The sequence below is a fragment of the Gorilla gorilla genome, chromosome 9 (assembly GCF_029281585.2).
Source record: "Gorilla gorilla gorilla isolate KB3781 chromosome 9, NHGRI_mGorGor1-v2.1_pri, whole genome shotgun sequence".
In the NCBI taxonomy this organism is placed as follows: Eukaryota; Metazoa; Chordata; class Mammalia; order Primates; family Hominidae; genus Gorilla; species Gorilla gorilla.
Window position 1 is genome coordinate 130,980,819 of NC_073233.2, and position 13,269 is coordinate 130,994,087.

The 13,269-nt window shown below is 46.3% G+C and overlaps 1 protein-coding gene, 1 long non-coding RNA gene and 2 other non-coding genes across 4 annotated transcripts; 1 reads left to right on the plus strand and 3 right to left on the minus strand.

Moving 5' to 3' along the window:
• Window positions 1-1,874: 1,874 nt before the first annotated feature.
• Window positions 1,875-6,570, minus strand: HSPA8 (heat shock protein family A (Hsp70) member 8). The gene is made up of 9 exons (XM_004052308.5): window positions 6,453-6,570; window positions 5,508-5,717; window positions 4,980-5,185; window positions 4,507-4,659; window positions 3,864-4,419; window positions 3,450-3,652; window positions 3,020-3,218; window positions 2,637-2,869; window positions 1,875-2,302 (listed from the first exon to the last, which is right to left on the minus strand). The coding sequence occupies exons 2-9, from the start codon at window positions 5,710-5,712 to the stop codon at window positions 2,117-2,119; spliced, it is 1,941 nt and encodes a 646-aa protein (XP_004052356.1). The 5' UTR covers window positions 5,713-5,717; window positions 6,453-6,570; the 3' UTR covers window positions 1,875-2,116.
• Window positions 3,299-3,386, minus strand: LOC115936435 (small nucleolar RNA SNORD14). Its single transcript, XR_004071909.1, has one exon. It is a non-coding gene; the product is annotated as a small nucleolar RNA SNORD14 (small nucleolar RNA).
• On the minus strand, window positions 3,726-3,813 carry LOC115936433 (small nucleolar RNA SNORD14). Its single transcript, XR_004071907.1, has one exon. It is a non-coding gene; the product is annotated as a small nucleolar RNA SNORD14 (small nucleolar RNA).
• Window positions 6,571-6,627: 57 nt separating the features above from the next.
• Window positions 6,628-7,620, plus strand: LOC129525438 (uncharacterized). The gene is made up of 2 exons (XR_008669750.2): window positions 6,628-7,086; window positions 7,429-7,620. It is a non-coding gene; the product is annotated as an uncharacterized lncRNA (long non-coding RNA).
• Window positions 7,621-13,269: the final 5,649 nt, after the last annotated feature.

Genomic DNA, 13,269 nt, shown 5'->3' on the forward strand with positions numbered 1-13,269 from the left:
GTGGCTCACACCTGTAATCTCGGCACTTTGGGAGGTCAAGGTGGGGCAAACCACTTTGAGGTCAAAAATTCAAGACCAGCCTGGGCAACATGGCAAAACTCCCGCTCTATAGAAAATATAAAGATTAGGTGGGCATGGTGTCCCAGCTACTCAGGTGGGAGAATGCAAAGGTGGGAGGATGCAAAGGTGGGAGGCAAAGTTTGCAGTGAGATCGCACCACTGCACTCCAGCCTGGGTAAGGGAGGCTGGAGGCTGCCTCAAAAAAAAAAAAAAAAATCCATTTCCCCAGATTAGACTACGTGATGACGTTAAGTGTCCACCTGAGCCTCAGTGTCATCTATAAACACATTCTGGTTTATAAATAGATGAAAATATAATACAAATAACTGAGAAAACCTAGCAAATACTAATTCCCACCTTCCCAGGCCCCAATTCCTTGCTATGCATTACACGTCCAACAAGGTATTATCTATATAGGGGAAACATTGCCATATTTACTCCTCTAATTTTGTTTTGCTAATGAACATTAAGCTAACATTAACCTGAAGTTCAAAAATTTGCAGTAACAGCTACCACTGAAAACCTTCCACATAATTTTAAGATTCCACGTGAAACGAGATCAAAGTATATTTACCCTGTAGTCTCGTTGAGTCAAGGCATCAAAAAAGTTTGTAGCATCTCAAATACATGGTATGGCCATGTGCAGTGACATACACCTGTAGAGCCAGCTACTTCGAACTAAGGCTGGGTGACCACTTGGACCCAGGAGTTACAGTCCAGCCTGCATAAGTGATAACACACCCCTATGGAAAACTGAAGCCCAGATAAGATTCTCACCCAAACAAAAAGAAACATGCCAAAAACGTGCATTGCTGTCAGGTGCAGTGACTCACACCTGTAATCCCAGCATTTTGGGAGTCCGAGGCGGGTGCACCACCTGAGGTAGGGAGACCAGCCTGACCAACATGGAGAAACCCCATCTCTACTAAAAAATACAAATTAGCCAGGAGTGGTGGCGCATGGCTGTAACCCCAGCTACTTGGGAGGCTGAGGCAGGAGAATCCCTTGAACCCAGGAGACGGGTTGCACCATTGCAATGAGATGGTGCTATTGCACTACAGCCTGGGCAACAAGAGTAAAACCCTTCAAAAAAAGAAGTGTGTACTACTTGTCACTTTTTGTAACCTTGGAGAAAATATGGAATGACAAGTATATCAAATTGTGCTATAAATTCCCACTGAGATACCCAGACATTAGTAGACCTTCAGTACCAAAGGGAAAAACTGCAGCTCCTCCATGAATTAGCTTTTTGGCATATACTGAGATTAGCTAGTCCACTGAAATCTGTCACGTACATAATGACAGGTAACAGCCTGCTCCTCTAGGCTATCACAACTCACTGTTGGGACCTTAATTAACCAGGTGGCAGCTTAGCTCCATCCCCCACCTTCTGAATAATCTTAACTCAGGAAGAAATAGAAGCCCACAGGGCAGTGGCTCATACAAGGGATTGACATTCAGATACCTCTGCCATGTAGCTTAACATTCACTGCCCATTATTTAGTTCTGATCCCTAAATTCTTACTCATCTAGCACAACCCTCCAGGAAAGCCTCTGCTCGTAGGCAGGCTTACACACAGAATAAGTTTAGAAAACACCATTAAGTCAGCTTTCTGCCTCTCCAGCTTAAGAGGAAGGGCCTCTGCTCGTAGGCAGGCTTACACACAGAATAAGTTTAGAAAACACCATTAAGTCAGCTTTCTGCCTCTCCAGCTTAAGAGGAAGGGGGAAAGTTAGTAAGATTCACATAATCACCTAAGCCTACTTCTCCCACCAGCTGGCCTGGGAGGTTATTTAAAGACTCAAAGCAATTGTATGGTGCCAATTTTAAATAGTTTTATTTAAGACATTGCATTTTCCACTTACAATACAGTGTTTATAAAGTGCAATGTTATTTCCTTCCCCTGTGCATATGTTCCATATTCAAGTATTGAGAATGCCCAGTAACTTACTATAGCAGCTTAACTTTTTAAAACTGCCACAGAATTTGCTACGAATTTAGGTCCTTCAAATGTTTTAAATGTGTGGAACAATGCTACATCTACACTTGGTTAGCTTAATCAACCTCTTCAATGGTGGGCCCTGAGGAAGCACCACCAGAGGGAGGAGCTCCACCACCAGGAAATCCCCCAGGCATTCCTCCTGGCATGCCTCCTGCACTCTGGTACAGCTTGGTGATGATGGGGTTGCAAACTTTCTCCAGCTCTTTCTGTTGATGTTCAAATTCTTCCTTCTCGGCAGTCTGAGGTAGAGAAAAAGGAATTACTACAAGTTCTTTTAATGTTAATAACCCTTCTTTCTCCCTGACACAATCTGATACTTAAAGTCTGGCGCAAACTCTTACAAGAGGGCCACTACCAACATTAAAATAGGGCCTTATTCTTCCTTAACATCTTGGGTCACTCAGACATCCAAGGAAGGTAGTTGCCAACACCTTGAATTCTGGTGGAAACCGCGAATGTTGTGGACCATTCATCATTGTGACCCTATACTGAAATCCAGCTCAAGCTTGGTTTACCATCCCCTTCCCCTCCATTGAGTGGGGGGGAAAAAAAAACAAAACCAAACACACAAACCTGATTCTTATCAAGCCAGTTGATAATTTCATTACACTTGTCCAGAATCTTCTGTTTGTCCTCATCATTAATCTTGCCTTGAAGTTTCTCATCTTCAACAGTTGCTTTCATGTTAAAGGCATAGGACTCAAGTGAATTCTTGGATGACACCTTGTCCCTCTGCTTCTCATCTTCAGCTTTGTACTTCTCAGCTTCCTGGACCATACGTTCAATGTCTTCCTTGCTCAAACGGCCTAGGAAAGAAATGGACTCTAAGTAAAAGCCTTAAATTACCTGTGTATGTGTAACTCTAGTTTCTCTTAGCTAGACGCCCTTAGGCACCAGTAACTCAATTGAAATACCATTATGATCCCTGTCAAGACCAGATGACAATGCCTCCTTACCCTTGTCATTAGTGATAGTAATCTTGTTCTCTTTTCCCGTACTCTTGTCCACAGCAGAGACATTGAGGATACCATTGGCATCAATGTCAAAAGTGACTTCAATCTGAGGAACACCTCGGGGTGCAGGAGGTATGCCTGTGAGTTCAAACTTGCCAAGCAGGTTGTTATCCTTTGTCATGGCACGCTCGCCTTCATAAACCTTGGTGGGAAATGAAACAAATTACTGCAATGGACTCCAGGTCTCTGTGACAGTGCTAGGGTCCTGCTAAGGAAGAATGGTCGCTCAGACATCCAAGGAAGGAACTGGCCAACATTAAGACTTTCTGGTGGAAACTACGAATGGTTTTGGAATCCATCATCATAGCGAGTCAGTCAAGACTTCCCTTTATCTGTTATCAGTAAGCCAAACCAGAGAAGTACAGAAACATACCTGAATAAGCACACCAGGCTGGTTGTCAGAATAGGTAGTAAAGGTCTGTGTCTGCTTGGTAGGAATGGTGGTATTACGCTTGATGAGGACGGTCATGACTCCACCAGCAGTTTCAATACCAAGGGAAAGAGGAGTGACATCCAAGAGCAGCAAATCTTGAACATTCTCAGACTTGTCTCCAGACAAGATGGCTGCCTGGACAGCTAACAAACAAAAAGTTAACGTTAAAAGAAGTTCAAAGAAAACCCAGTACATAGCTCCTGTTTTAACTATCACTCGCTCAGACATCCAAGGAAGGTGTTGCCATCATTAGCCAAGCTTTTGGTGGAAACTACGAATGTTTAACAATCACTCATCACAGCGAGTCACCTTGGGCCTGCCTGCCTTTAGGGTTAATTGAGATACCATTGTTACCTGCACCATAAGCAACAGCTTCATCAGGGTTGATGCTCTTATTCAGTTCTTTTCCATTGAAGAAGTCTTGGAGAAGCTTCTGAATCTTGGGGATACGAGTAGAACCACCAACCAGGACAATATCATGAATCTGTGACTTGTCTAGTTTGGCATCTCGAAGGGCTTTCTCTACTGGGTCCAGGGTGCCACGGAACAGGTCAGCATTCAATTCTTCAAATCGGGCACGGGTAATGGAGGTATAGAAGTCGATTCCTTCATAGAGGGAATCGATCTCAATACTGGCCTGGGTGCTGGAAGAGAGGGTACGCTTAGCACGTTCACAAGCTGTACGGAGGCGTCTTACAGCTCTCTTGTTCTCACTGATGTCCTTCTTATGCTTGCGCTTAAACTCAGCAATAAAATGGTTGACCATTCGGTTGTCAAAATCTTCTCCACCCAAGTGGGTGTCTCCAGCTGTAGACTTGACCTCAAAGATTCCATCCTCAATAGTGAGGATTGACACATCAAAAGTGCCACCTCCCAGGTCAAAGATGAGCACATTTCTTTCTGCTCCAACCTGCCATTAAAAACAATCTCATTTAAATTTGTGATGGATCAAATTAATCTTAAAATAATCTGGACTTGCATCACAAATGGTACATACCTTTTTGTCTAAGCCGTAAGCAATAGCAGCAGCAGTTGGCTCATTAATAATTCTAAGTACATTGAGACCAGCAATAGTTCCAGCATCTTTGGTAGCCTGACGCTGAGAATCATTAAAATAAGCTGGCACTGTGACCACAGCATTGGTAACAGTCTAGGAATAAAGAAAAGACCACAGATTGATAACTATTATACTTACATATATGCAAACTCCAGGAAATGGATTAATGCTGGTGAAAGAACAGCTGGAGCACCCCCCCAAAATGTAAATTACTGTGTAATTGTCAAGATTCACTGGTTTCTGGTGTTGACAGACCCATCTACCTAGAGAGCCTTGGGCACTGTTGGGCACGTGGTCTTAACCCTGAGCTGAGCCCCATCTATTCCCCTCCCTCGCCAGGTGCCAGTGCCCCGGGGAGTCATCGGGCTTTTAACTACTCCGGAATGCACCCCATACTGAAAAACCAACCTCACCTTCCCAAGGTAGGCCTCTGCAATTTCCTTCATCTTTGTCAGAACCATAGAGGACACCTCCTCTGGATAGAAGCTTTTGGTCTCTCCCTTGTATTCTACTTGGACCTTGGGCCTGCCAGCATCATTCACCACCATAAAGGGCCAATGTTTCATATCAGACTGGACAACAGCATCATCAAATCTGCGTCCAATCAGACGTTTGGCATCTGTAAAAGGTATCAAATGAAAACACTTTCAATTTCATAGCTCTTCTGATAAACCTCAAGTCCATGATTACTCAAATACCTAAGAGTTCATAGGTAGGTGAATTCAACTACCATATAAGGTATCAAAGGTTCAAACTTCAACCTCCTATATTATCTAGATTTCAGCCTGAAAGGTTTCTACAACCTGTTTTATAACAGACTTGAGAACAAGTCTCTCAGCTCAGTTTTTCTAAAATCAAAAAGCTCCCTCCTCACGTTTCATAAACTTTTGTGCTTCCTAGCCCTGTTATATTTGTTCTGTCATTTAAAATTAGTAACTCACCAAAAACTGTGTTGGTGGGGTTCATTGCAACTTGATTCTTTGCGGCATCACCGATCAACCGTTCAGTGTCCGTAAAGGCGACATAGCTTGGAGTGGTTCGGTTTCCCTGATCATTGGCAATTATCTCGACTTTTCCGTGCTGGAAAACACCCACACAAGAGTAGGTGGTGCCAAGATCAATACCAACTGCAGGTCCCTTGGACATGGTTGCTAAAAAAAAGGAAAATCTGGTTTAAAAATTCAATTAATCAAAATATTTCCCTCATCCCTTAACAGAACACATAACCAGGAAAAAGGTATGGCCACCGCCAAGAGGTAATAGTGCCCATCACCTCTTGTCTAAGCACGCGGGAGGTCCAGAACTAGTGCTGCAGTCCAGGTTGCCGTGCCAACCGCAGCAGAACACGCCCTAGATGAAGGACCCATCTACCCAGACGGCGTGGGGCGTTGCTAAACACGTGGTCTTACCCCGAACTGAGCACTATCTGCTCCCCTCCCTCGCCAGGTGCCAGTGCCCCCGGGAGTCAACGGGCTTTTAACTACTCCGGAATGCACCCCCATACTGGAAGCACGCCAAGAACGGCTTTGAAAAACCACGATGGGACTGGACTAAGCAAGGAACTGGGTAAAAGAAAACGCTGGCTCCACTTCCCTGCGCGCCAGGCAAACCGATGCAGCAACCCTCCCCCGCCACGCGGCCGCCGGGCGTCTCCCAGCCTCCCCTGGGGCCACTGCGGCCCACTCCCTACATTTGCGTCCTGCCGGCTGCAACCAAATACCGCTGCCATCCCACCGAAAACTGAGGCCCCTTAAGCCGGTAGAAGGAGCCGCACGCTCGCCTCGACGAGATTCTCAGAACCCTCCAAGCCTCAGCAAGCCCAACCGGCCTGTGTGGAAGCTGCACGCTCCCAGACCCACTACCCAACTCTTGAGCAGAGGTTTTACCTGGCGTGTAGGCCTGGCTCCAATAACGAAGAAAGCCACAAGAAGCCCAAGAGCTGCAGGCGAGTTCAATGAGACCGGTTTCCGCCCGCCACCCTGCCTCTTATACCCTATCTCAGAACCTTCCAGAAGGGGCCCGCCCCTGCTTCCTGCCATTACGGCTGCCCCGGCCAATAGACGCCCGGCTTCCCTTACAAGACCCAATCACAAGCCCGGCTCCACTCCTCGGGCCTCGCCCCCTTCCGCACCCTCCCCACCGCGCTCCGCCTCACGATAACGCACTCACCGCAGCGTTCTGGAACTTTCAAGCTCGCCCCCACTCTCCGGACGGCCCCGGGGAAAGGGAGGGTGGGGCGCAGAGAGCCCGCGCGCGGGAGTCCTCATTTACCCCGGGCGGGGTAGGGGAGCGTCCGCCTCTACGCATGCGCCCCCAGCTTCCGCGGGAGGGAGGGGGCGGAAAAAGGAGGAGGAAGAGGGGCGGGCAAACTTGGAAGCAACCAATGATAGCGGCGCTAGCCGGGATCTTGGCCGGCACAGAACTGGGGGAGGAATCGCGCGGCGCCTGAAGGGAGGGGTTTGGGCGCGGGAGCCGCGGAGGAGAAGACGGAAGTGGAGCGAGGACAAAATGGCTGCGAAGGTTGTTGCTCCCCTCCCCCACCCACGTCCTCATTCCTCCTTTCCATGCCCCACCTTCGTGTTCCAGACGGGCCTCTAAGTGCCCCGGGTTTCGCGAATCTATATTTCATAGCGTGGCTTTGGGCAAGGGCTGAGCCCGAGGGGCTGGGGCGAAGGTTCCGGCTTCAGGGTGCTACTAGGGCTGCTCGCTCACGGCCCCCCAGGATTGGGATTGGAGGGAGCCGCCAGGCCGCCGCGGGGTGGGGCGGGTTAGCTTGGCAGGCCTCCCAGCACCCGCATTTCCCTACGGCAACTGTTGGGAGGCAGCCCCCGACGCAGAGGTTTAAGGGGCCCGGCTTTTCAGAACCGCCTCAGGACGCGGTCGTGTCTGGATCCCTCCGCGGAAAAGAAGGCGAAACCGCTTCTTTGAGCCCTGACCGTTAGGCCCCTTCCCACCTGGGTCTAGAACAGATTCGGCTTCTTGGCTCAGTCTTTCCCCAACTAGCCCAAGCCCTACTTTTCCCCGTTGTTTATAAAATAAACAGATTTAAATGGTGGCGAGTGTGTTCTTGGTTAGGTGAACCAGGCATTAGGAATCATAGGTTCCAGTAGCCGTGCGTCCTTGATTTAGACTTTCTGAACGTTTGTATTTTCAGTAACATAAGGTGGTATCTTTCCTGGTTTGACTTTCATCAAAAATTAAACGACAGACCATACCGACGCTTTGAAAACGTGACTGAGCTGGTGCCCAAAACAATGGTGCCTAGAATTTTAAATTGTGCAATGTTGTGCATGGCCGCGGACATGTGGGGCCTTGTGGTTCCAAGAGCCTGTCTCAGGTACCTTGAACACTCCCTGTATCCTTTCAAGCAGGCGAGGTAGCTGTTATTCCTATTTAGTAGATAAATAGGCACCGATGGGGGAAAAGATTTTTTAAGGCTACACCAAAAGAACTTTTAGTAGCAGGGCTGGAATTAGAAGGTCTCTAGACTGCGAAAAAGGCTGTCAGAAGAGCGAGGACATCTTGTCCTTGTCAAAGCCAGTAAAGGGTAGAGACAGACTCAAACATATGAAGAATTTCCTTTTCATATTTTCCTTTTGGGGAGGAATGTTGGCTTAGAGTTCATGGAGATATATTCTTAGCCTCTCCCACGTCCGAAGAATTTAATTTTATACAATGCTTTCACTACATACAAAATGCTTTCATTTGTCATTTAATCATCAACACAATTCTCTAAGGTGTGTATTATTCATCCCCATATCGGGAAAAATGCAGCTCAGAGATAATCATTTGTGGGAAGATAAGCAGCTGGGTAAGCTAGAATCAAATCTAGGTTTTTTTTGGTTCAAGATTTGTTTTATGTCTTTTGTTAGTTACGCTACAGTGTAATTTCCTTCCTGGAAATAAATTCAACTCAACTCCAGAAAGAGTTAAGATATGTACTGTGAGCCACTGTTTTCAGTTTCCTTTGGTATTTGGAACCCCCAGTCCCCCAGGCTAACTGCTAGTAATGTTATCTGGAATCTTTCTTTTCACACCCCAGTGCCTAGAGTTTAACAAGCACACATTTTAAACTACACCCTGTGCTGTATTTTGCGTTTTTGTAATTATTTTAATCATTGAACCAGTGGAAAATAGAATTGGGGCGCACATCCACTTGTTTGGGATATCCCATCCAATAGCAGTGATAAAAGAAAGCAGAACAAATAACCTCTGTTTCTGGTTACTCTCAAAACGCGTTCTGGGACTTGGGCTATGTCTTATTAAATGGAATGATTTACCGTTTATATATTTAAAGCTCAGAATATGATAAAGGTCCTGTCTCCACCACTTCAAACGCACAGGGTTTCAAATGACACAGTTAAGATCTAAAATTCAAGTGGTTGCATGGGACTGCAGTGGAGCCTAGAGCCTAGGACTTCTGACTGGATAAAAGGATAATGATTTAACATTTTTGTGTGCCTACCACATGCCCGCCTTACCTCATTTAATTCTCACCGTAAATCTAAGCGGTAGCAACTATTATGATCGTCATTTTGTAAATGGAGAAACTAAGGCACGACTCCGTCTCCCAAAAAAGACAGTCTCCCAATGGAGTCTCCCAGAAAAGACGGAGTCTCGCTCTGTCCCCCAGGCTGGAGTGCAGTGGCACGAACTTGGCTCACTGCGACCTCCGCCTCCCAGGTTCAAGTGATTCCCCTGCCTCAGCCTCGCGAGTAGCTGAGACTACAGGTGCATGCCACCACCCCCGGCTAATTTTTCTATTTTAGTAGACAGGGTTTCACCATATTGGCCAAGCTGGTCTCAAACTCCTGTCCTCAGGTAATCCGCCTGCCTCAGCCTCCCAAAGTGCTGGGATTACAGGCATGAGCTACCACGCCTGGCCTGTTTTTTTTGTTGTTTTTTATGTGGAGTCTAACTGTCATCCAGGCTGGAGTGCAGTGCTGTGATGTTGGCTCACTGCAACCTCCGCCTCCTGGGTTCAAGCAATTCTCCTGCCTCAGCCTCCCAAGTAGCTGGGATTAGAGGCCCGTACCATCACCACGCCCCGCTAATTTTTGTTATTTTTAGTAGGGACGGGGTTTCACCATGTTGGTCAGGCTGGTCTCAGGCCTCAAGTAATCTGCCCACCTCGGCCTCCCAAAGTGCTGGGATTACAGGAGTGAGCCGCCGTGCTGGCCTCAGTTTATGAAGAAATTATTTAATAGTTTTGTGGTATCAGTTGCTTCTGTTGAAAAGTCTCAACCAGCCTAGGCAACATAGTGAGACCCCCATCTCTAAAAAAATGAGATGGGAGGATCGCTTGAGCTCAAGACGTGGAGAATGCAGTGAGCCATGATTGTGCCCCTGCACTCCAGCCTGAGTGACGGAGCAAAACCCTGTCTCAAAAAACAAAAAAAATGAAAAAAATGTAAGGTTTAGAATTTAATTGGATAATTTGTGTTAGGATTATGTGGTGTACTGTTACTAAATATGCATTTTTTAAAAACTAGTATTAAAGAAATAGTAAACTTACAGTCCCTTGCTTTAAAAACTCAGATATTAAAAACAACCCTCCTGTGACCCAGTGACATGACTAAAAGATGCAATATATGTATGCCCTGATTGCCCAAATACTGGAGTGTATGTACTGCATTGCATCAGGGAAATTTGAAACCAGAATGATGTAAGCTGTTATTAATATTTTGATTTCTAACTGCAGCCATGTATAAATTATTGCAACTGGAGAACAGCATACATAAACATAGCCCCAATATCTTTTTCCTGCATTATGCTTTACCTTCCTAAACCAGATTATACGCTTTAGAACATTCTCATGCCTATTGTATTTCTGGTAGTAGAGCCCTTGCCATTGATGTTTTACTCAATGCTTTATGCAGGGCACCATGCTAAGCATTTGACATATATTCTCTTACATGACCCTCACAACTATTTTTGGCAGATCATATTGTCCCCATTTTCAGATAAAGAAACTGAGGTTCAAATAAGTCAAATAATTTGCTTAAGATCTCTAGCTGACCCTGAATTTTTCAAAATCAGATTTTATTCCACAGCTTATGCTTCTAACTCAGGCTAGATTGCTTTCTACTTTCAAACTCTTAGTCATCTTGTTTAGCCCCTGCACTGTGGAGAGGAGGTGCGGTATAAAATGCGCTCTTGGCCAGGCACTGTAATCCCAGCATTTTGGGAGGCCAAAGCTGGTAGATGGCTTGAGCCCAGGAGTTCAAGGCCAGCCTGGGCAACATAAGGAGACCCCATCTCTACAAAAAATACAAAAATTAGCTGGGCGTGTTGGCATGTGCCTGTAGTCCCAGGTACTCAGGAGGCTGAGGTGGGAAGATGGTTTGAGCCTGGGAGGTTGAGGCTGCAGTGAGCCGTGATTGTGCTACTGAGCTCCAGCCTGGGCGACAGAGTGAGAACCTGTCTCTCAAAGAAAAAAAAAAGTGCTCCTTATTATTTTAATTTTTTTTTTTTTTAATCTGAGATGGAGTCTCACTGTCACCCAGTCTGGAGTGCAATGGTGCAATCTCAGCTCACTGCAGCCTCCCCCTCCTGAGTTCAAGCAATTCTCCTGCCTCAGCCTCCTGAGTAGATGGGATTACAGGCGCGCACCACCACACCCGGCTAATTTTTTTAGCATTTTTAGTAGAGATGGGTTTTCGCCATGTTGGTCAGTCTGGTCTCGAACTCCTGACCTCATGATCCACCCGCCTCGGCCTCCCAAAGTGCTGGGACTCAGGCGTGAGCCACTGCGCCCTGCCTATTTTAATTTAAAATTTTTTTCAGAGCAGCTTAATTTTTAAGATTTATTTATTTATTTATTTTTTGAGATGGAGTTTCACTTTTGTCGCCCAGGCTGGAGTGCGATGGCGCGATCTCAGCTCACTGCAACCTCCGCCTCCCAGGTTTAAGCAATTCTCCTGCCTCAGCCTCCCAAGTAGCTGGGATTACAGGCATGTGCCACCATGCCCAGCTAATTTTTTCTATTTTTAGTAGGGACGGGTTTTTCCATGTTGGTCAGGCTGGTCTCGAACTCCTGACCTCAGGTGATCCACCCACCTCAGCCTCCCAAAGTGCTGGGATGACAGGCGTGAGCCACCGCACCCGGCTAATTTTTAAGATTTTTTTTTGGCTGGGCGCGGTGGCTCACACCTGTCATCCCAGCACTTTGGGAGGCCAAGGCAGGAGGATCACAAGGTCAAGAGATCGAGACTATCCTGGCCAACATGCTGAAACGTTGTTTCTACTAAAAATACAAAAATTAGCTGGGCATGGTGGCACGCACCTCTAGTCCCAGCTTCTCAGGAGGCTGAGGCAGGAGAATCACTTGAACCCAGGAGGTGGAGGCTGCAGTGAGCCAAGATCACACCACTGCATTCCAGCCTGGCAACAGAGCAAGACTCCATCTCAAAAAAAAAAAAAAAGTTTTTTTTGTTTGTTTGTTTTCCTTTTGCAGAGATGGGGTCTTACTGTGTTGCCCAAGCTGGTCTCAAACTCCTGGACTCGAGCGATCCTCCTGCTTTGGCCTCCCAAAGTGCTAGGTTTACAGGCAAGAGCCACTGTGGCTGGCCCTAATTTTTAAATTGTTTTACTAATTGAAATCTTTAGCAGAGCTGCTTACAAGTAGCCAAACTCATTGAGTTTTCCTTTTTTATAACTTACTTTTCCATCCACAAGTGGTAACAAAAACATATGATATAAAAGATGACAGAGGGCTGGGTACCGTGGCTCACGCCTGTAATCCCAGCACTTTGGGAGGCTGGCAGATCACCTGAGGTCAGGAGTTGGAGACCAGCCTGGCTTACATGGTGAAAGCCCATCTCTGCTAAAAATACAAAAATTAGCCAGGCGTGGTGGTGTGCGCCTGTAGTCCCAGCTACTTGGGAGGCTGAGGCAGGAGAATCGCTTGAACCCAGGAGGCGGAGGTTGCAGCAGTGAGCCAAGATCACACCACTGCACTCCAGCCTGGGCAACAGAGTGAGACTGCGTCTCAAAAAAAAAAAAAAAAAAGAAGTAAATAATTGTAAACATAATTACTAAACATGGGGTCCTTGAACTGTATAATTTTTTTTTTTTTGAGAGTCTTGCTCTGTCACCCAGGCTGGAGTGGAGTGGTACGATCTCTGCTCACTGCAACCTCCACCTCCCGGGTTCAAGTGATTGACCTGCCTCAGCCTCCCGAGTAGTTGGGACCACAGGCATGTGCCACCACGCCCAGCTAGTTTTTGTATTTTTAGTAGAGATGGAGTTTCACCATCGTGGCCAGGCTGGTCTTGAACTCTTGACCTCAAGTGATCCACCTACCTCAGCCTCCCAAAGTGTTGGAATTACAGGCGTGAGCCATGGCCCCCAGCCTACATTTTAAATAAATTGATATGACTGTATCATCTTTGAAGAATCAACTGTGCCTATTATTTTGTAGTTTCAATGCACCTTATCTTTTTGCCTCTCAGAAGATTGGACAGATTTAATCTTGATGTGCTTAAGATACTCTGTGCTTAACATTCAACAAAAATTACATGATCGAAGCCCATCATTACCATATAAAGACAAATCAGGCAATTATAAAGTTGGGAATTGTATCTTGTTTTGCAGAACAAGGGAAAACTAAAGGATTTGGACTTGTGTGAGTGAGCTAAGTGTGTCCCAAGTATGGTGAACAGCTTTAGGTCAAGGAAGAAAGCAAAGAGGAGAGAAAGCCTA